Raw genomic sequence first — 20081 nt, 5'->3', positions numbered from 1 at the left:
TGTTACTGGGGTTTATTATTGGTGCCATCACTGGGGAACAGGGCTCTGGCTCCCGCTGTGCTGGGAATGTTAACCCTTAACCTGGGACAGTTGTTCCCAATCCCAGCTGATTGCTGAGTCTTGTGCCTGGTTCTGGTCCCATTCTCATTAACTGATCCCCGTGGGGATTGGTTATCCAGGCCTGAGGTGCACCAATTCCTTTCCAGACTTTTTTTGGATGCAGAAATGCAGCTTGAGTTTCAGTCCAGAGCTTTATCCCTCCTTCCCTTCCTTCTTCCCTCCCTCCTTCCCTCAGTGCTGCCATTGAACAACTTCCTTCCTTCCTTGCTTCCTTGCTTCCTTGCTTCCTTGCTTCCTTGCTTCCTTGCTTCCTTGCTTCCTTGCTTCCTTGCTTCCTTGCTTCCTTGCTTCCTTGCTTCCTTGCTTCCTTGCTTCCTTGCTTCCTTGCTTCCTTGCTTCCTTGCTTCCTTGCTTCCTTGCTTCCTTGCTTCCTTGCTTCCTTGCTTCCTTGCTTCCTTGCTTCCTTGCTTCCTTGCTTCCTTGCTTCCTTGCTTCCTTGCTTCCTTGCTTCCTTGCTTCCTTGCTTCCTTGCTTCCTTGCTTCCTTGCTTCCTTGCTTCCTTCCTTCCTTCCTTCCTTCCTTCCTTCCTTCCTTCCTTCCTTCCTTCCTTCCTTCCTTCCTTCCTTCCTTCCTTCCTTCCTTCCTTCCTTCCTTCCTTCCTTCCTTCCTTCCTTCCTTCCTTCCTTCCTTCCTTCCTTCCTTCCTTCCTTCCTTCCTTCCTTCCTTCCTTCCTTCCTTCCTTCCTTCCTTCCTTCCTTCCTTCCTTCCTTCCTTCCTTCCTTCCTTCCTTCCTTCCTTCCTTCCTTCCTTCCTTCCTTCCTTCCTTCCTTCCTTCCTTCCTTCCTTCCTTCCTTCCTTCCTCCCTCCCTCCCCCCTCCATGCTGTCATTCCACACATTTATCCCTCCCTCCTTCAATGAGATTTCCTCAGAGACAGCCCGAGGTGACAAGGGACACCCTGCCCATCACAAGTCCATGTCACCCCCCAGGAACTCTGCTTTCCTAAAGGTGCTTCCCTAGAAAAGAATAAAGAACATTTAAAATATTCAGTTGAAGCTGTAAAACAGAGAAAGGACCAAAACCTGCCGCTCCTTTCCGCCCAGTGCTGCTTTACCAGCATCTATCTCTCCCTCCCAGGACACTTTTCCTTTGACACTTCCCTTTCTTTCCCTTTGATTTCCCCTCTGTCCCTGCCACCCCCAGGCACCCTGTGCAGGACCAAGCCCACAGACCTGGTGTTCATCATCGACAGCTCGCGCAGCGTGCGGCCGCACGAGTTCGAGAAGATCAAGGTGTTCGTGTCGCGCGTCATCGAGGCGCTGGACGTGGGCCCCAACGCCACCCGCGTGGGCGTCATCAACTACGCCAGCGCCGTGCGCAGCGAGCTGTCCCTGCAGGGCCCCCAGAGCAAGGCAGCCCTGCTGCAGGCCGTGCGCAGGATCCAGCCCCTCTCCACGGGCACCATGACCGGCCTGGCCATCCAGTTTGCCATCAGCCGCGCCTTCAGCGCCACCGAGGGCGCCAGGGGCAGCGCGCCCAACTTCAAAAAGGTAAAGAGGGGCTGGTTCCTCCAGCTCCTCGCTTGGGACTCGTCATGGAGTGGTTGGGAAAAGCAGAAAGGTGGTTTTTTCTGGGTTTTGGTTGTGCGTGACACCTGGGGGTTGATTGTTGCAGGTGGAAAACCTCTGGGAGGTGCAAACAGGAGGTTTGAAAACATCCAGGAAGTTCACGTCTCTCAATTCTTCCTGGAAACTTCTGGGACGTGCAAACGGGAGGTTTAAAAATCTCCAGGAAGTTCACATCTCTCAATTCTTCTTGGAAACCTCTGGGAGGTGCAAATCCCTCAATACTTGGAAACATCTGGGCGGTGCAAATGGGAGGTTTGAAAACCTCCAGGAAGTTCACGCCCCTCAATTCTTCCTGGAAACTTCTGGGACGTGCAAATGGGAGGTTTGAAAACCTCCAGGAAGGTTTGAAAACGTCTCAATTCTTCTTGGAAACCTCTGGGATGTGCAAATCCATCAATTCTTGGAAATCTCTGAGAGGTTCAAACCTCTCTATTCTTGAAGATCTCTGGGAGGTTCGAGCATCTCAACTCTTCTTGGAAATATCTGGGAGGCTCAGACCTCTCAATTCTTCTTGCCTCTGGGAGGCTGAAACCTCTCAATTCTTGGAAGCCTCTGCGAAGTTCAAGCCTCTCAACTCTTTTTGGGAACCTCTGGGAGGTTCAAACTTCTCAATTCTTGAAGACCTCTCTGGGAGGTTCCAATCTCTCAATCCTTGGAAACCTCCAAGAGGTTCAAACCTCTCAATTATGCTTGGAATCCACTGGGAAGTTCAAACTTCTAAATTCTTGAAAACTTCTGGGAGCTCCAAATCTCTCAGTTACTGAAAAATCTCTGTGAGGTTCAAACTTCTCAATTCTTCTTGAAAAAGAAGCTCATCTTTGGGGCTTAGTGAAAGAAAATACAAAACTCCTTATAACATAGTCAGTCTTAGTTTTTGTTCTAAATGCAGTCTGACAATTGCACACAGCATTGGCTGCTCCTGCAGATTGGAGAGACATTTCCACTGAGCTGTCCATGAACGTGCTGGGTCCTCATCTCTGGAATCTCTTCCACACCGTTCAACATCCCTCTCCTCGTGCAATCTTTTCCTGCTGCCAGACAGCTCCCCAAGCCCTGCTGTTCCCTGTCACCTCTGGCTGTGTGGAACAAACTCTCCTGGATTTCCAGGGTCTCCCTGCCACCTTCCTTGGACAGCTGGAAGAGCTGGGAGCAGTGAGCTTTGGAATGATTTATCCGAGGCATTAAAAAAAGGGGGGGAAAAAGGAAATCACTCCTTGTTTTCCCTCTTCCCTTCCACTCCAGAGCTGATCCAAGAGGCAGAATCACAGAAGGAGGTGGGGAGGGGTCTCTGGAGCTGACCCTGAGCTCCAGTGGGGCTGCCCGGGACCATGCCCGGGTGGCTTTTCAATGTCGGCAAGGTGGAAAACTCCACAACCCTTCGCGTTCTTGGTTCCCTGGTTATTTTTTCATTTTTTCACTCCAGCCAGCTTTTCTCTTCTGCTCAGGTGACCCCATCCCCTGCCTGGGAGGAGGAACAAACAGGTCATACAGGGATTTAGGGAGGCGAAGCTTCCAGAAACATCGGACATGGTCCTTGCTCCTTCCCACAGCAGAAATCCAACAAATCCTCGTGCAAATCTGCTTGTCAACATCCCAAAACATCACACGGTGCTTTGCTCTTGCTTTGTGCAGCAAATGTCACCCTGGGGCAGGGAAAAGCACAATTTGTTTCTGGAGGAGCTCCGAGAAAAGCCTGCTCCCACCTTCCTCAAAACCCGCAGGAAGCCCAATTACTTCCACCTTATTTTTTAGGGAAGAACAACAAATAAATTGGCAAATTGCTGAGCAAATCCAGGGTTTTATGCAGCTTCCTGCCTGATTCTCCTTGGAGTGCTGCTGGAACGTCACGTTCCCAGGGCATAATGAGCCATCACTCCCTCATTAGCTGGGAAATGCCAGCCCGGGCTGGGGATAGCTGGGAATGCTCAGGAATGCTCAGGAATGCTCGGGTGTCTGAGATAACCAGGAATAAATTGTATCAGGCCACGTGGGATTTCTGTCTGACAGAAGGATGAGGGATCCAGAATGTCAGGAATTCACAGGGAAAGCTGCTGTTTAAACGAGCAAAAGATTTGACCTTGAAAAGCAAAATTTCTGAGTTTTCCCAGGGTAAAACTGAGGATCAGGGCAAAACCCAGCTGTTGGAGGCAGGAGAAGCTTCACCTTTTCATAATTCCACTCACATGGCTGAGCAGTGCCAGCCTCCCCAGGATCCAGAGGCTGCTCCTTCCCTCCAAGCCTTTCCCAAACCAGGCACACACCAGGACTCAGATTTTTCAATGATAGGGAATTACAGAGACACTCAGACTGCAAATAATTTGGAGGTAGGTTTGAAAATAATAATAGTCAAAATGGACATTTTTTCACTTTGACTCAGGCTGGATGCAGGGAAAATATCTATGGTAGGAATCCTAGGGAAAAAAAACAGGAATTCCTGATGATTGGGTTAACCAAATGTGATATTAAGAGATATTTTTACACCCTTTCTGTCAGGCTGTCACAGACAGGTGCCCTGGCTTCCTCTCACTGTTACATTCATTTTCCCCGTGGGTTCTGTGATTAATTCCCAATCCCGACTCTGTATCCAGAAGTTTTGTTTTCTTCAACAGCAGAGCAGAAAGCAACGTGAATTTTGAGTCCTTTATGGCAGATTTCCACACAGAGGCATTTTGAGGATCTTCCCCATCACATCCAGGGGTGGATGCTGCAGCCCTACCCTGTCTGGGGTTTATCTGGGCTCGGGCTTATCTGGGCTTGGGTTTAGCTGGACTCGGGCTTAGCTGAAGATGGAGAGGAGCAGATAAAACCTGGAGATTTTCTTGATTTAGGAAGAAAATTGCAGGAGGACACACGGCTGCTGACAGGACCTGCTGGCAGGGTTTGGTCCTTGATTTGATAACGCATCTGATCCCTGATTTGATAATGCCTCTGATCCCTGATTTGATGAGTCCTCTGATTCCTGATTTGATAACTCCCCTCATTCCCTGATTTGATGACTCCTCTCATTCCCTGTTTTGATAACGCCTCTGATCCCTGATTTGATGACTCCTGTGATCCCTGATTTGATAGCTCCTCATTCCCTGATTTGATATCTCCTGTGATCCCTGATTCGATAATTCCTCGTTTTGTGATTTGATAACGCCTCTGATCCTTGATTTGTTAACCCCTTTGATCCCTGATTTGATAACTCCTCCTTCCCTGATTTGATGACCCCTCTGATCCCTGATTTGATAACTCCTCCTAACCTGATTTGCTATCTCCTGTGATCCCTGATTTGATAACTCCGCATTCCCTGACGTGATATCTCCTGTGATCCCTGATTTAATAACTCCTGTAATCCCTGATTTGCTATCTCCTGTGATCCCTAATTTGATATCTCCTGTGATCCCTGATGTGATATCTCCTGTGATCCCTGATTTAATAACTCCTGTAATCCCTGATTTGCTATCTCCTGTGATCCCTAATTTGATATCTCCTGTGATCCCTGATGTGATATCTCCTGTGATCCCTGATTTGATAACTCCGCATTCCCTGACGTGATATCTCCTGTGATCCCTGATTTAATAACTCCTGTAATCCCTGATTTGCTATCTCCTGTGATCCCTAATTTGATATCTCCTGTGATCCCTGATGTGATATCTCCTGTGATCCCTCAGGAAAACCCCGGAGCTCCTTGGGCACATCCATCCCCCCACACCTGCCACAGGTGCTGCTTTGCCTTATTTTTTTTTTTTTTTTTTTTTTGCCACGCTGGAACAGCAAGGCTTGAATTTGTTTATTTTTTTCCCCCGTGGAAGCACCAGTTGCAGAATTATGATGCTCCTGGGAATTTTTAATTGTGCAGCCCTTAGGTAGTGCAGATAAACGGCTGGAATGAGATTGCCCCACATTTTTCCTGTTTCTCCTGGTTTTTACAGAGGGAAAGCTCTTTCCCCATTCTGCATTCCAGCCCAAGCCATTCCTTTGGAGTCGGCAGTGGTGTCACAATAAATCAGTTGTAAGGAAAAGTGGCAGGGGCAGAAGAATTGGCAAAGAGCAAGAATTCAGGTCTTGTGACAAAGTCTCTTTCAGAAGAAAAATAAAGAGGAAAAGGGACAAACCAGGAGCAGGACTCTGGGAGGTTTTTAGCTGTTCAGGGCACCATTTAATCCAAGCTGAAATCCAGTTCCTACTTAAACCAGCTGCCACTTTAATGCTGGGGCTAGCAGGGGTGGGGTTTAATCCCTGCTGTTTATTTGGAACAGAGAATCACAAATCCTGGCAGGCCCTGACACACAGCATGACCTCAGGCCTCTTCCCTCTCTCCCCATGGAGATGGTTCCAGCTCCATCCTTCAGCTCCTCCACCTATAAAGGGGATGAAGCCTTCATCTCGCGTTTCCATGGCATTTCCTGGGATGCTGTGAAGCCCCAGACTCAGCTGGGCTTGTCCTGAGTGTCCCTGAAGATCTTCAGTTTGACTTGAGCTCAAGTTTGGCTATGAACAACATAAATTTTAATTTAGTCTCCTTAGAGGGGGATGCACCAGTTGTCCCTTGGTGAAACCACCAATCCCTGGCACTTGTCCCTTGGTGAAGCTATTAATCCCTGGCATTGTCCCTTGGTGAAACCATTCAATCCTTGGCAGTCGTCCCTTGGTGAAGTCGTCAATCCCTGGCAGCTGTTCCTTGGTGAAACCACCAATCCCTGGCAGTTGTCACTTGGTGAAGTCATCAATCCCTGGCAGTTGTCACTTGGTGAACCCATTCGATCCCTGGCAGTTTAACTTTTCAAGCTCGGAAAGAAACGAATTCCACCTCAAAAAACCATGGTTGTTGTGATCTCCAAAGAATGGGAAAACCTGGTGGGATTCCCTTTCCCTTTAATTGTAGAAATGCAAACCCTTCCCTCCTACCCCGGCCTGTCCCACCAGCATTCTGGGAATGTGGATGAGGATCCCAGTGCCCAGGCAGGCCGTCCCATCCCTCCCCCTGCAGGTGGCCATCGTGGTGACGGACGGGCGGCCCCAGGACGGGGTGCAGGACGTGTCTGCCCGGGCCAGGGCCGCGGGCATCGAGATCTTCGCCATCGGCGTGGGCAGGGTGGACATGGGCACGCTGAGGCAGATGGCCAGCGAGCCCCTGGACGAGCACGTGGACTACGTGGAGAGCTACAGCGTCATCGAGAAGCTGACCCACAAGTTCCAGGAGGCTTTCTGCGGTGAGTGCTGCTGTGCCCAGCCTGGGGCTGTGGGTCTGCCAGCCAGGAACTGGGAATGGTTTGGGTGGGAATGACCTTAAAGCTCTGCAGAGAATCCTGGAATGCTTTGGGTGGGAACGGATTGGAAAGCTCATCCCACCCCACCCCCTGCCATGGCAGGGACACCTCCCCCTGTGCCAGGTGCTCCAGCCTGGCCTTGGGCACTGCCAGGGCTCCCGGGGCAGGCATGGGCACCCTGGCACAGCCCAAACCTCTCGAACCAGGCCTTGCCAGGCTACAAACCCCCTGTGGCAAATGGCACTGGGGGCACCTGGAACCAGCCAGGAAATCATTCTTTCCTTTCCTTTCTCCATTTGCTGCAATGGGCTTTGGTGCTGGTTTCCATCCTTGATTCAGGAATGGGAATGCCAGAGTGCTTTGGGTGGGAAGGGATCTTCAATGGCAGCTCATTGCAGCCCAGGGCCAGCTCCCACTGTGCCAGGTGCTGCCAGCCCCAATGCCCAGCCTGGCCTTGGGCACTGCCAGGGCTCCAGGGGCAGCCACAGCTGCTCTGGCAATTCCAGCCCAGCCCCTGCCCACCCTGCCAGGGAACAATTCCCAATTGCCAAGATCCCATCCAGCCCTGCCCTCTGGCACTGGAAGCCATTCCCTGGCTCCTGTTTCTCCAAACCCTTTTCCAAAGTTCTCCTCCAGCCTTTCCCATGGAGTTGTACCTGTGACCACCCTTCACCCCTCTGCTTCCTTGCTCCAAGCCCTGCAGGATCAGAGCCCTGTGGGAATCAGGGGCTCTTTGAAGTTGCCTTTCCAGAACTGCAGGGTTTTGTTCAGGGGATTTCAGGTTTTGGTTAAAGAAATCTCCAGATTTCACTGGCACTGGAGAGTTTGTAAACACAATCCACACACTCCTGGAGGCACTGGAAAACAACCTGGAAAAGAGGGTTTAGCACACTGAAATCACACCCCTTTTGGGGCAGTGGAGAGAATTTGTTCTGCATCCCCCCCACCGGCATTGCCCCCAGAATTCCCAGTTCAGCTGGGATGGTCCCAGCTCCTGGCAGAGGCTGAGCTGCCTTTGACCAATGCTGCTTTTGGGGTTGGGAGCCTTGCGGGGCAGGAATCTCTCCTGGCTGGAGCAGGATTTAATTCCTGTCTGCACAGCACATCAAAGGAGCCTGAGCATCCTAAAAACACCATCCTAAAACTCCCATCCTATAAAAACAGCATCCTAAAAGCACCATACTATAAAAACAGCATCCTCCAAACAGCACCCCACAAACATCACCATACAAACAGCATCCTATAAAACCACCATCCTATAAAATCACCATCCTCCAAACCCAATCCTCCAAACTCCACCCTACAAAAACAGTATCCTACAAAACAGTATCCTCCAAACACCATCCCACAAACACCACCCTACAAACACCACCCTACAAACACCACCCTACAAATGCAGCTTTGCTCCTACGGGAGCTGCTGAAGGACTGGGAATGTTTTATTGCTTCCAAATGTGCCCCAAGGCAGCAGGAAGGGGCCATAACTCCCCATTTGCTGTCAGCAGGAGAGGCCCAGGGGCCATTCCCTGGAAGGAAAAATGTGTGGCAACACTTCCTGAAAAGTGTGATCCACCTGGAACCCCAAACACACACGGCTGGGCCTGGAGAACTCCCAGTTTCTGACAGGTGTAAAATCTCCTGGTCCGGCTCCCAGGCTGAAAGTGATGAAGGGGAGCAGCTTTTTGTCATGGAAATTTGGCTCCTCTGTGGAAAGGAAGGAAATTTCAGCTACAGAGTGAGCCGTGGGTTATCCTCAGGTGATAGCAGAGAATGAGTCAGGCATTATCAGGTGTCACTGCAGCAGCAGCTCCTGGCAGAGGCAACAAACGACTCAGACAAAGGGAGGGAGAGAGACAGAATCTGAGGAGTGGAATCCAGGCCATGAGTATTTGTGGAGTTTGTATGGGCTGCCCCGGGATCAGGAGGCAGCAGCGGTGCCGAGGCCTCACCGTGTGGTTTGAAGTTTTGGGGGAAATCCTTTCAGTGCCTCCCTGTGCAGATGGCAAAGCTCTTCCCACAGGAAAGCCCTGGGAGTGAGGGAAGCGCTGGGGGCTGCTGCAGGGAGCAGAGCACAGCCCTGGGGAATGCCCGAGTCCCTGTTACCCCGCTCTGCACCTGCAGCTGCCCTAAACCACCCCAGGGATTGACCCAGACCCCCTGCTCGGGCACAGCACAGGATCTGTGGGACTGACAGCAGGGGAAAGGGCTTCCCACAGTGCTCAGCAAACTCATGGGGACACGGGAAACCCTTGGTGCTCCAGCCTGGTGAGATTAACCAGAGCACTGAACCACAGGCAGCTCCAGGGGCACCGAAATTCCCAATGATCTGGGCTGGAAGAATCTACCAGTGCTGGCACAGCCACAGGAAGTGGAAAGGCCAAAAAATGTACAAAATATGAGTAGAGCAGAACACAAATGGCTCAAAGTAACAAACCTGAACTCAGAAAGACTCTGCTCCACCTCCCATCCATTCACTCCAACCCAGTGCCTGGATTTCTGCACATTTTCCCTGGCATTTGTAGCTGAATTTGCCTCCCCAGCCCTGTTTGTCTGGAGTTTGTTTGCCATTCTCACTGTGACAGCGCTGTCACCCCCCAGCTCCCGGCGCTGCCACTCAGCTGCTGCTTCTCAGCATCCCAGGAGCCACAGCCAGGGCAGCAGGGGCAGCAGGAGGGTTTGGAGAGCAGGGATCTGAGAGCTGCACAAGCAGGGAGAGCTCTGAGGTGAATCCCAGGTGTGCTCACACATGAACGCTGTCCAGGAAGGGCAGCTGAGCTCCCTGCTCAGGACTGCACTGCAGAGCTGCAAAAATTGGGTACTGACCAGCCTGGGGGGCAGCTGGGACCCAAACTTCACCCAGGAGCTTTGCAGAGTGAGGTGTGCTGTGATCTGCCCCACACCCAGCAGGGTTTGCCCTCAGGGAGGATTCACAGTCCTGGCTGTGCCTTGGAGCATCAAGACTCATGGGAATTTCTTCCTTGTCTTTGTGCCTGTCTTGGTTTGAACAGCCAGGTGTCTGCTGAGGAAGGCAGGAGCCTCCCCTGAAATGGAAAATGTAACCTGCCTCCCTTCAAAATATTATAATTTTGAAATTAAAAAGCTCTCAGGCAAAGATATGGGAGTAGGAATGACAGTTCTTTATTAGGGAAATTAAAAACACAAATGCAATAGTGCAAACAAAGCCTGCCAGAGTGAGAGCAGGCCCTGGCACGCTGTGGCTCAGGGGGTGGCACAGCCCCATCCCATGGGGGCTCAGCCCTCCTGCAGTGCCAGCTGTGCTGCTGCTGGAGCAGGGATCCTGCACAAGGGGGGAGTTTTCCTCTGCAGCTCCAGGGCTGCTGCAGATGGGCCTGGGCTCCCTCTGGCAATGCAGGGCAGCAGAAAGCTGCTCCTCTGGCAATGCAGGGGGCAAAGGCTGCTGTGCTGCTCCAGGCTCAGATTGGATCCAGGTAGGAATGCTTGGCTCCTCCCCTGGGCGCAGCATCTCCCCGTGGGATGCTGGAATTGGATCAGCCCTGCAGGGACACTCAGTGGCCATGGACAGCAGAGATCTCCTGGAGGGAGGATTGGCTGTGGGAGAGATCAAGGAAACTGCCCCAAGAACAGCAGAGAGCTGCCCCAGCTCTGACAGATTGCAAACAGAACACACAGCCCCGTTTCCAGCCTCAGACTCTGCCTCAGCACTGTCCAGGCCCAATGAGCTGTGTCCCACTGCAAAGCAGATTTAGTTATGGGGCCAGTGTGGGGCTGTGCAGCGCTGGGTGTGGGTGGGGGGCCTCGGGCTGGCCCCTGCTTGAAGCCACCCCCTCCTGTCCTTGCAGTGGTGTCTGACCTGTGTGCCACGGGGGACCATGACTGCGAGCAGGTGTGTGTCAGCACCCCGGGGGCCTACAGGTGCGCCTGCAGGGACGGCTTCAGCCTCAACAGCGACGGCAAGACCTGCACTGGTATGTGAGGGGTCCCTGAGGCAATGGTGGTGACAGCACTGGGATGTTCTGCTCAGGGAAGGCAGCAAGGGAAACCCTTTTCTTACAAGCCAGAATCACTTTCAAAATATTTCTGTGCTCTCCTGTTGGGTTTTCACTGATTAACCCCATTTCCTCAGCAATAAATGGCGTTAGGGTTTTATTTTCCTACATCATTTATTGAAGTCTTTGCTGCTGTTTTCTTCTGCCCTCTCTCGTCTTTTCCCTCAGCTTGCAATGGTGGCTTGGGGTCTGCTCTGGATCTTGTGTTCCTCATCGATGGCTCCAAGAGTGTGAGGCCTGAGAACTTTGAGCTGGTGAAGAAATTCATCAACCAAATCGTGGATTCGCTGGAGGTATCGGACAAACAGGCGCAGGTGGGGCTGGTGCAGTACTCCAGCTCCGTCCGGCAGGAGTTCCCCCTGGGCCAGTTCAAGAGCAAGAAGGACATCAAAGCAGCAGTGAAGAAAATGTCCTACATGGAGAAGGGCACCATGACAGGCCAGGCTCTCAAGTACCTCGTTGACAGCTCCTTCTCCGTCATCAACGGAGCCCGGCCTGGCGTCCCCAAGGTGGGGATTGTCTTCACTGATGGGCGCTCACAGGATTACATCTCAGATGCTGCCAAGAAAGCCAAGGACTCAGGTAGGGCTCCTCAACTCTCTGGGGCTTCTTTCTCCCTTGGCCCAGACAGGACTTTTCCCCTGGATCTGTCTCTTGGGATATGCACAGGTTATACTGAGTAATTCTGGGGAGATATTCCCTGACTATCCTTGCTCACAGAGAGCCCGGAACACCTCAGTCTGGGCATCAGGTGCACCGTGGTTCGCCAAGAGCTGGTTTTAGTTCCCCTCTGTGTCTTTGGAGGAGTTTCTGCTGGACAGGGTGGAGTTTGGGAGGGACAGGATGGACAGGATGGACAGGATAGACATCCCCTTGGGATGGGATGGACAGGGTGGAGTTCCATCTCTTGGGATGGGATGGGATGGGATGGGATGGGATGGGATGGGATGCACAGGGTGAAATTCCACTCCCAAGAATGGGATGGACAGGGCAGAGTTCCATCCCCTGAAATGGGATGTACAGGGTGAAGTTTTACCCTGTGGAATGGGATGGACAGGGGGGAGTTGCAGTCCCTGGAATGGGATGGACAGGGGGGAGTTGCAGTCCCTGGAATGGGATGGACAGGGGGGAGTTGCAGTCCCTGGAATGGGATGGACAGGGGGGAGTTGCAGTCCCTGGAATGGGATGGACAGGGGGGAGTTGCAGCCCCTGGAATGGGATGGACATGGTGGGGTTTTAGCCTGTGGAATGGGATGGACCCAGGTCTAATTGCTCCACACAAACTTGGAAGGAAGCTGCAGGGGGAGTTTGGAATTAGGAGGTTTCAGCACCTTTAGGGTTGGACAGGGCTTGGAGCAACCTGGGATGGCGGAAGGTGGTGGAGCAAGAGGAGCTCTAAAGTCCCTCCTAACCCAGTCCTTATCCACTCTGGGATTTGCCTGGGGCTGGCCAGGAAGCCCAGCCCAGCACCAGAGGCACACAATGAACCCCAAAGCAAAGACAACCAACCCCAGGATTTGTAGGGCCAAGCGTGGCTTGGCTGCATCCGCATCAAGGGCTGGAAAAGGCAAAGAAAAAGCAATAAAACAATAAACAAAGCCCAGACATGGGTTAAGGAGGAACCCCAGGCACATTAATAAGGAACTTTGCTCAGCTGCTGTTGTAGGAAAAACACTCAGTAACCACACACGGATGGATTCCTGTGCCTGAGCCCCATGAAATATTAATGCCCTGAGAGCTGCCCCTCTGCTGACCCTCTGAGCACATTCCCAGGCTCTGACACCCCGTGTTAACTGGATCCAGCCCCTGGGAATTCAGTCAGGAATTGCTGAATCCTTCCCTTCCTTTTAACTTCGCTCTCCACCACTAGATGGGACTCGGGGCCAGCACATAACCAGAAAGGTCAGGGAGCTCGTGAAAAACCAATGTTTACAAAGCACTCTGACACCTTATGGGGCCGTTCAGCTCTTATAAAACAAAAGGTTCTTATAAAGTGTATTTATAGAATTTATTCCTCCCTGGTGATAAAACTTTGTGCCTTGTCTCTCTCTCCTCTGTTGTCCCTGCAAGGAAATCTCTTATCTGTCCGTGAGTTATTGCTGTGGGATAAACAAGTGCTTAAAATGAGACTGCAAAATTGTTCAGTGAGCTGAGCCTCGGAAAAACAACACATATTGGATATATCCAGAGAAAGAAAGGCACAAAGGGGAGCAGGGAAACATTCCCAGTGCCTGGGCATGGACAAGTAGAGACAAGTATTTCAAATCAGGGCTAATTAATACCACCCAAAATGGGAAAATTGCATTTCAGTTCAATAGAAACAGGTTTAATGCAGATCAATCTCCTGACAGAGCAGAACTCTGTCAGTTGTGAACTCCCAGTGGGGGCTGCAATTTTGGACAGAGACTCAGCTCAGTTCTGCTCCACTGCAGGGGGACTTTGCCACTCAGGGACTCGTTAACAGGGGTTGATTAACAGTGGCTGAGCTGTTCTGGAAACTCCCACAGGCCCCTTTTGCTACATTATCACTTCCACATCAGTGGGATGGTGTTACCATCACCTGCCCTTTCTTGCATCTCCAAAACCTTGCTCTTGTTGTCATTGGCTGGGAAATTCTACTTAAACTCTGTCTGCAAAAATATTTTGGCCCCTGTTTGACCTGGCTGAAAGAAGCATCTCCAAAACCTTGTTCTTATAGCCACTATGCCCATGGCCTGGTAAATTTTAATAAAATTTCTGCCTGTAAAATTATTTTTGGCCTGTTTGACCTGGCTGAAAGGAGTCTGGAATAGTGGGGGTAGAGGGGGTGTCACAATCAGTCCTTACAAACGGGCTTCATGATGGTTCATGGATTTGATCTCAGGGTGCAAAAAACCGACACCGCACAGGGGATTTGCAGTGATAATCGAAACAAATGCACCTTTATTGAATGACCACAGCAAAATGCGATAGAGGGATTAAGGGAGAGAAAAGATAGAGAGAGAGAGAAAAATAGAGAGAGAGAGAAAGAGGGGGATAGAGCTACCAAACATAGACACGAAGTCCTTTGGTCCAGTCCAGTCGAGGATCTGCCTGTTACATTGGGGAGATCTCAAAATCTCCAGCTAACTCAGAGGTTTTTATTATGATAACTCTATTGGAAATTGCAAGGGGAGGGGAAACAGATACAATAAGGAATAGATGTAACAGGTAGTCCATGTTCTCAGCAGTGAACGAGAGCCATTGTCTTCTTGGTGCAGCGGTCACAACCTGCAGGCAAACATCTCGCTTTGGTCAGCTTGCCTCCCCCACACACCTGTCCCGGGCTGGGGGTTTCAATCCCAGTCCTTGGAAGGAGCAGAGGGGCCTTTTCACATGGGGGTTTCATGTCTCAGTCCTTGATGGAGAGGCTCCTTCCATCTCAGTCTGTCTGTCACGGTGGTTGTAAAACAGGTGAGGGTCTTCTGTGGGGGGACCACCCAGAACTCAGAAGTCCAGCCAGGCCGAGAGGTGGGACAGCTCCCAAGGCTGTTGTTGCAAACAGGGCACGGTGCTCCCTTCTTCTTCTCATTGGGCTCAGTGTACAGCAAACAACACCTGTGAAAACAATGGCTTAGCAACGCTCTCAGGTCTCAGGGCCTTGTGGCACGTGTGACTTTCTCCTACAGAGAAGACGGGGGCGTCTTCTCTTCAGTGGTCCTCAGATGACGATTGTGAGGCAGATGAGGGAAAATTCGGACAGACTCTCACAGGGGGCAATCCTCAGCGAGGATCTGGAGCTGTGTGGGGCCTGGGGGCTCAGGGGATGCCCAGCTTGGCAGGGTGGCCCCATGCCAGCTCCGTGGCACTGACAGGACCCTGTTCCTGGCAGGATTTCGGATGTTTGCCGTGGGAGTGGGCAACGCTGTGGAGGATGAGCTGAGGGAGATCGCCTCAGAACCCGTGGCTGAGCATTATTTCTACACTGCCGACTTCAGGACCATCAGCAAGATCGGGAAGAAGCTGCAGATGAAGATCTGTGTTGGTGAGAGGGGACTGGGGTTCAGCCACAGCATCTGAAGGGTGGAGCAGAGGGGGGAAATGCCCCTCCAGAAACCACCAGGTGAAGATCTGTGTGGTGAGAGGGGACTGGGATGGAGGGCGTTTGTCCCAGTGTTTGAAGGCTGGAGTGGAGAGGTGAAAACGCCCTTGCAGAAGCTGCAGATCGTCAGTCTGTGCTGGTGAGAGGGGATTGGGATGGAGTAGAGGGATGTAAATGCCCTTGGAGAAACCGTAGATGGAGATCTGTGCTGGTGAGAGGGATTGGGAATGGAGGGGTTCAGTCAAGGCTGGAGTGGAGGGATGGAAATGGCCTTGGAGAAGCTGCAGATCCTCGATCTGTGCTGGTGAGAGAGGACTGGTGTGAGAAATGATGCTCGCTTCCAAAAATGTAAAAGGTTTATTAAAACCTTATCAAAAACACAACAGAAGATTGAATAGAGAAAACATCACAGCTCCAGGAGCAGAGGATTTCCCCACCATGTGCTCACCCACACCATGCAGGTTTCACCTTTTAACCTTTTGCCCCCCCAAAGTTCTGTCCATGACTCCTCCTTCCCTGCCCAGGGGTGCAGATCACTGCCTGACACCTTGAGTGGGGAGCAGCTGTTGCCATGGTAACGAGTGACCCTCCCAAATGTCCCAAACCCAGGGCACCCCTGAGAACAACACAAGGGGGTAAAACACAACTATAAATCTATAAAACTTCTCTTAACATATTCATAATATTTGCCTTTTAATTGTGAGAGTCAGCCATGGCATTGCTCATCTGTCCCAGCTGGGATGGAGGGGTTCAGTCAGTGCTCAAAGGCTGGACTGGAGGGGTGGAAATGCCCCTGGAGAAGCTGCAGCTGAAGGTCTGTGCTGGTGGGAGGGGGATTGGGGATGGAGGGGTTCAGTGACAGCATTTGCAGCCTGGAGTAGAGGGATGAGAACGCCCTTTTAGGTGGATGTGATAAAAATCCCCAGTTCCCAGTGCGTGGAGAACACACTGGGAACTGGCAGAACACACAGGAGCATCAGGAGACATCGATATTTTGGGTGGTCACCTGAGGCAAAGCAACCCCCACACCTCAGCCATGTCCCCTCTCCCAAATCCTCTTCTCCTTCCTTTTCCCTCCATTGTTCTGCCCTTCTTTTTATTCAGAAATGATGAATTTGTCTCCAGGGTCCTTAAGATGGGATTTCCTCTCCTCCTGGAGAAGTTGGAGGGGGATAATCCCTGTGTCTGCAGAGCCAGGATTGCAAGGCAGAGACTCTTTGACAAGTCTCATTAAAAAATTAGGATCACTCCAAGAAAAAAGGATGGGATCTATATGAAACCCTGAACAAATTGTGCTTTAAAATAATTCAAATATATTTAAGCTTCAGCCTTCAAAAGAAAAGTAAATGTCAGAAAAACTGTTTGTTTGTAAAATATTAATTTGGATAAATATGTTTACATTTAAGTATTAAAATAAAAAGGAAGGCAAGGAGATATTTGCATTTTTTTTCATTCCCAGTGCCAGCTTGTATTTCTCAACAGCTGCCTTGAAATCTTCTGTTAATCTCCAGCTTTAGGTTACACCTGGCTGGTTTAAACCCGTTGAGTTTTGGTGTAAGTGATTCATTTCCTTTAAAAATTCTGTCTTTCATTTACTCCTCCTTTGCTCAGCTCAGAGTGGCCTTGTAACCCCTCCCTTTCTTTCCCTTTCTCCTGTTCCAGTCTGAGTTAATTTTCCTTGAAGAACAGATGTAAATTAGTGACATAAATTAGCAAAGTGATTAACGCTCATGGTTCCGCCCGCTCAAGGAGTGGAGTTACTGAAGCAAAGCTCAAACCAGTCCTGATGGCAGCAGTGCCTCCAGTTTTTACTGGCTCTTGTTGGGGAGACAGAGGTTGGTTTTATTTGGTCAAACTCCAATTTTAGGACAAACTTGAAGCATCAGGAGCAGAGCTCAGCTCTCTGGAAACCCAGGAAAGACTTCCCATGGCTGGAATAACAGAAAAATGTGACATTCTCTGTTCATCTGAGGTTAAAGCCAGAAGAGATCAATCAGATAATTAGAAATAATTATATTCTGATTTCCTTCCCGTTTCTGACATAGAAAATAAGAATTGTGCTGTTTCACTGGGCTCGGGGATTTTGATTAAATCCATTTTTTTGTGCCACTCATCCTCTTGCTGTTGTGACCCACAGAGGAAGATCCGTGCGAGTGCAAATCCATCGTGAAGTTCCAGACCAAAGTGGAAGAGCTCATCAATTCCTTGCAGCAGAAACATATCCTTTGGAAGTGTGGCAGGATGGGGTGGGTTGGGCTGGGAATCCAGAGGGACCTTCCATGGGGAAGGTCTGTTCCTCGGGGAGGGAGTGGGAATGAGGCACCTGGGGGTCAAATGCGGCACTCAGAGCTCTGGGCTGGTGACAAGGTGGGCGTTGGTTGAAAGTTGGATTTGATGGCCCTGGGATCAAGGGCTTTTCCAAGCTTTTCCAAGCTCTGGGATTGTGGGGAGATGGGTCCTGAGGCAGCTGGAATGGGAGGCAGGGAGTTCCTCCAGAGCCATCATCCAACACTGCCCGAATTCTTCATGGACTGCAGGGACAGAGGGACGTCAGAACACCTCAGGCTGTAGGAGGGTGGTGTGGAGAATCCAGATGGACACATCCATCCACCCCAGGTTCTCCCAGCTGGCCAAAACTCAGTGCTGGGAGATAAATCCTGATGGGACTGTTCCTGGAAACATCTCCAGCCAGGGGAGTTGGATCCCATCAGAACCCACCTGAGTCCTGCCATGCTGGGCCTTTCCCTAAGTGGCAGAAAGAGAAAAAAATCCACCAAAAAATTGTGAGTAGGATTAAAACTTTTGAAAAACAGAATTCATGGAGCCTCAGGGTCGCTCGCAAGGGCAGGGGAGATGTCTCACCACTGAGGATCAGGAGAGGATCTAATTTTAAAAGGAACATTCTGATTTCTTCACACCCTGCTGTGGCACAGCTCTGTTCCTCCTCCCAGGAGTGAGATCCGGGTGAGATCCGGGACCTGTGTGGTGCAGAGGTCACGGGAAGTCACAGCTCCCACCTGGTTTCAACAGGAATCAGTGAGAAGAGCAGAAAATTGCCCTGGCACGCCAGGAAAAGCTCTTGCTCCTCTCCTCAGGGTCAGGGGCTCTGTCAGCCCCTCCTTTCCCTCCCGCTCTGGGAGTGATCCCGGGCAGTGGGAGGATGTGTGAGCACAGGCAGCTCCTTCCTGCAGGGAGCTCCACCAGCCTGAGAGCTCTGGGAGCGCCAGAGGGGATGGGCTCAGATCCCCTCTGCTGCTGCTCCCATCCTTGCCTGTGCTGCCAGCCTGGGACTGGGCAATTCTTGAGTGGTTTGGGTGGAAGGGGCCTTAAAATTCCTCCCATCCCATCCCTGACACCTCCCACTGTGCCAGGTGCTGCAGCCTGGCCTTGGGCACTGCCAGGGCTCCAGGGGCAGCCACAGCTGCTCTGGCAATTCCAGCCCAGCCCCTGCCCACCCTGCCAGGGAATAATTCCTTCCCCAAATCCCATCTAAATCTCTCCTCTTTTAGTTAAAACCTTGGCCCATCACTCTGTGCCCACAAAAAAGTCTCCCTCCCAACATTCCCAGAAGAATTGTAGTTTTTCCTCCTTAACTCCTCCTCACTGGAAGCTGTGGCCAAAAGAATCGAAGCCCTGGAGAACAAGATCATCTAAAACCCCACTCCAGCAGTTTTTCACCTCCTTCCCGAAGTAACAGAACAAGAACTGCTCCATTTTTCAGGGAGGGCAGCTCAGCCCCAGGGCTCTGGGCAGCTTTTATTAAGGTCTAGGCTACCTGCATTTGTTTAAAAGGAAGAATTATTACAGTAGAGCAGACTTTGTATAAAGGGCAGAGCACAGGGTGTGACTGAGAGTTAGACCAGGCTCGAGTTTGCTGCATCCTATAGAGTGCATATATTCAAAAAAAAAACCTTGAAAGATTTTTATTTAAAGCTTAATATATATACAGTGTGTTACTGAGTACTTGATGATGAGTTCTGTGAATCCTCTGCTGCAGCTTTTGTTTCTATGCATGAGATAATTTAATTTAAAAGTCAGAGTGACTTAGACTCACCCTCAGCTGCCGGGTGTAAAGGCCAAGGCTGAGCTCCTGGTGGCTGTCAGTGATGAAGGTGAGGTTTAGTCCTGATCCTGAGCGTGCTCTGCAGGCAGGCTGGGCCAGGCTGCTCCTGCCTGGGCTCCTCCTGAGCTCTGGAATTATAATGGGAAAAGCTTTCCCAGCAGGGAAAGGCTGCAGTGTCCCAGTGCCTGGGCTGAGCCTGCTCTGGGTGATGTGCAGGGACATTGTGTGGTTCTGAGTGACACCAGCCAGGAGACTCCCTCTGCTCTGGGTGACCCTGACCAGGCTCAGGGACCCCCTGTGGCCCTGAGTGACACCAGCCAGATGTGTCCTGCTCTGGGTGACCCTGACATTGTGCCAGGTCTGTGGCCCCGAGTGCCACCAGCCAGGAGATGTCCCCTGCTCTGGGTGACCCTGCCCAGGCTCAGGGACCCTGTGTGCCTCTGCCACCAGCCAGATGTGCCCTGCTGTGTCCCCGCGCCCTCAGCTGGAGCTCCAATCCATCCCCCAGCCCGGGAATGCTGCTGGAGCTGCCCTGGAATCAGAGCCTCGGTGCCTGCCCCCTCCCAGGCTCAGCCCAGACCCTGCAGACTCTGCTGCTCCCGGGTTCCCGGGCAATGGGGGCTGGGAGCACCTCAGGCTGCCTGTCCCTGCAGCTGTACCTGGCCATGGATCCCCACCCACGCCTTGGGGGAGGTTTATGGGGTTTATGGGCTTCTTTATGGGGTTTTATTTTTTGTATCAAAATATTTATACTTGAGACTATGTGAGAAAAGCTTCACCAAGGGGTGACTTGGCCTGTTCAGAAGCGTCACCAGTGCAGATGTGTTTTGGTTTTGGGAGAATATTAAAAGTTTGCTGGAAAGTTGGGAAGCCAGTGTCATCCTTTGTGTGAGTGCTGAGTGCTGAGGAGGTTGCCTGACAACAGCACCTCCCCAAAGGCTCATCAGTATTGATAATTTTACCAGTATTGCTGATGGGACGTGCCTTGG

General features: G+C 51.3%; 1 protein-coding gene across 1 annotated transcript; it reads left to right on the top strand.

Annotated features, from left to right (window-relative positions):
• Window positions 1–1240: 1240 nt before the first annotated feature.
• MATN1 (matrilin 1) lies at window positions 1241–19959 on the top strand (the record flags this gene model as incomplete). The annotated part of the gene is made up of 7 exons (XM_031061864.1): window positions 1241–1609; window positions 6663–6885; window positions 10763–10888; window positions 11138–11551; window positions 14820–14972; window positions 17167–17247; window positions 18634–19959. Coding segments are annotated over 7 exons (1416 nt in total), but the record flags the coding sequence as incomplete, so codon positions are not given.
• Between the last annotated feature and the right edge of the window lie 122 nt (window positions 19960–20081).

Source organism: Geospiza fortis, unplaced genomic scaffold (genome assembly GCF_000277835.1).
Source record: "Geospiza fortis unplaced genomic scaffold, GeoFor_1.0 scaffold32, whole genome shotgun sequence".
Taxonomy (NCBI): domain Eukaryota; kingdom Metazoa; phylum Chordata; class Aves; order Passeriformes; family Thraupidae; genus Geospiza; species Geospiza fortis.
The sequence above is the reverse complement of the archived record's forward strand: the minus strand, read 5'-3'. Positions and strand labels throughout refer to the sequence as shown.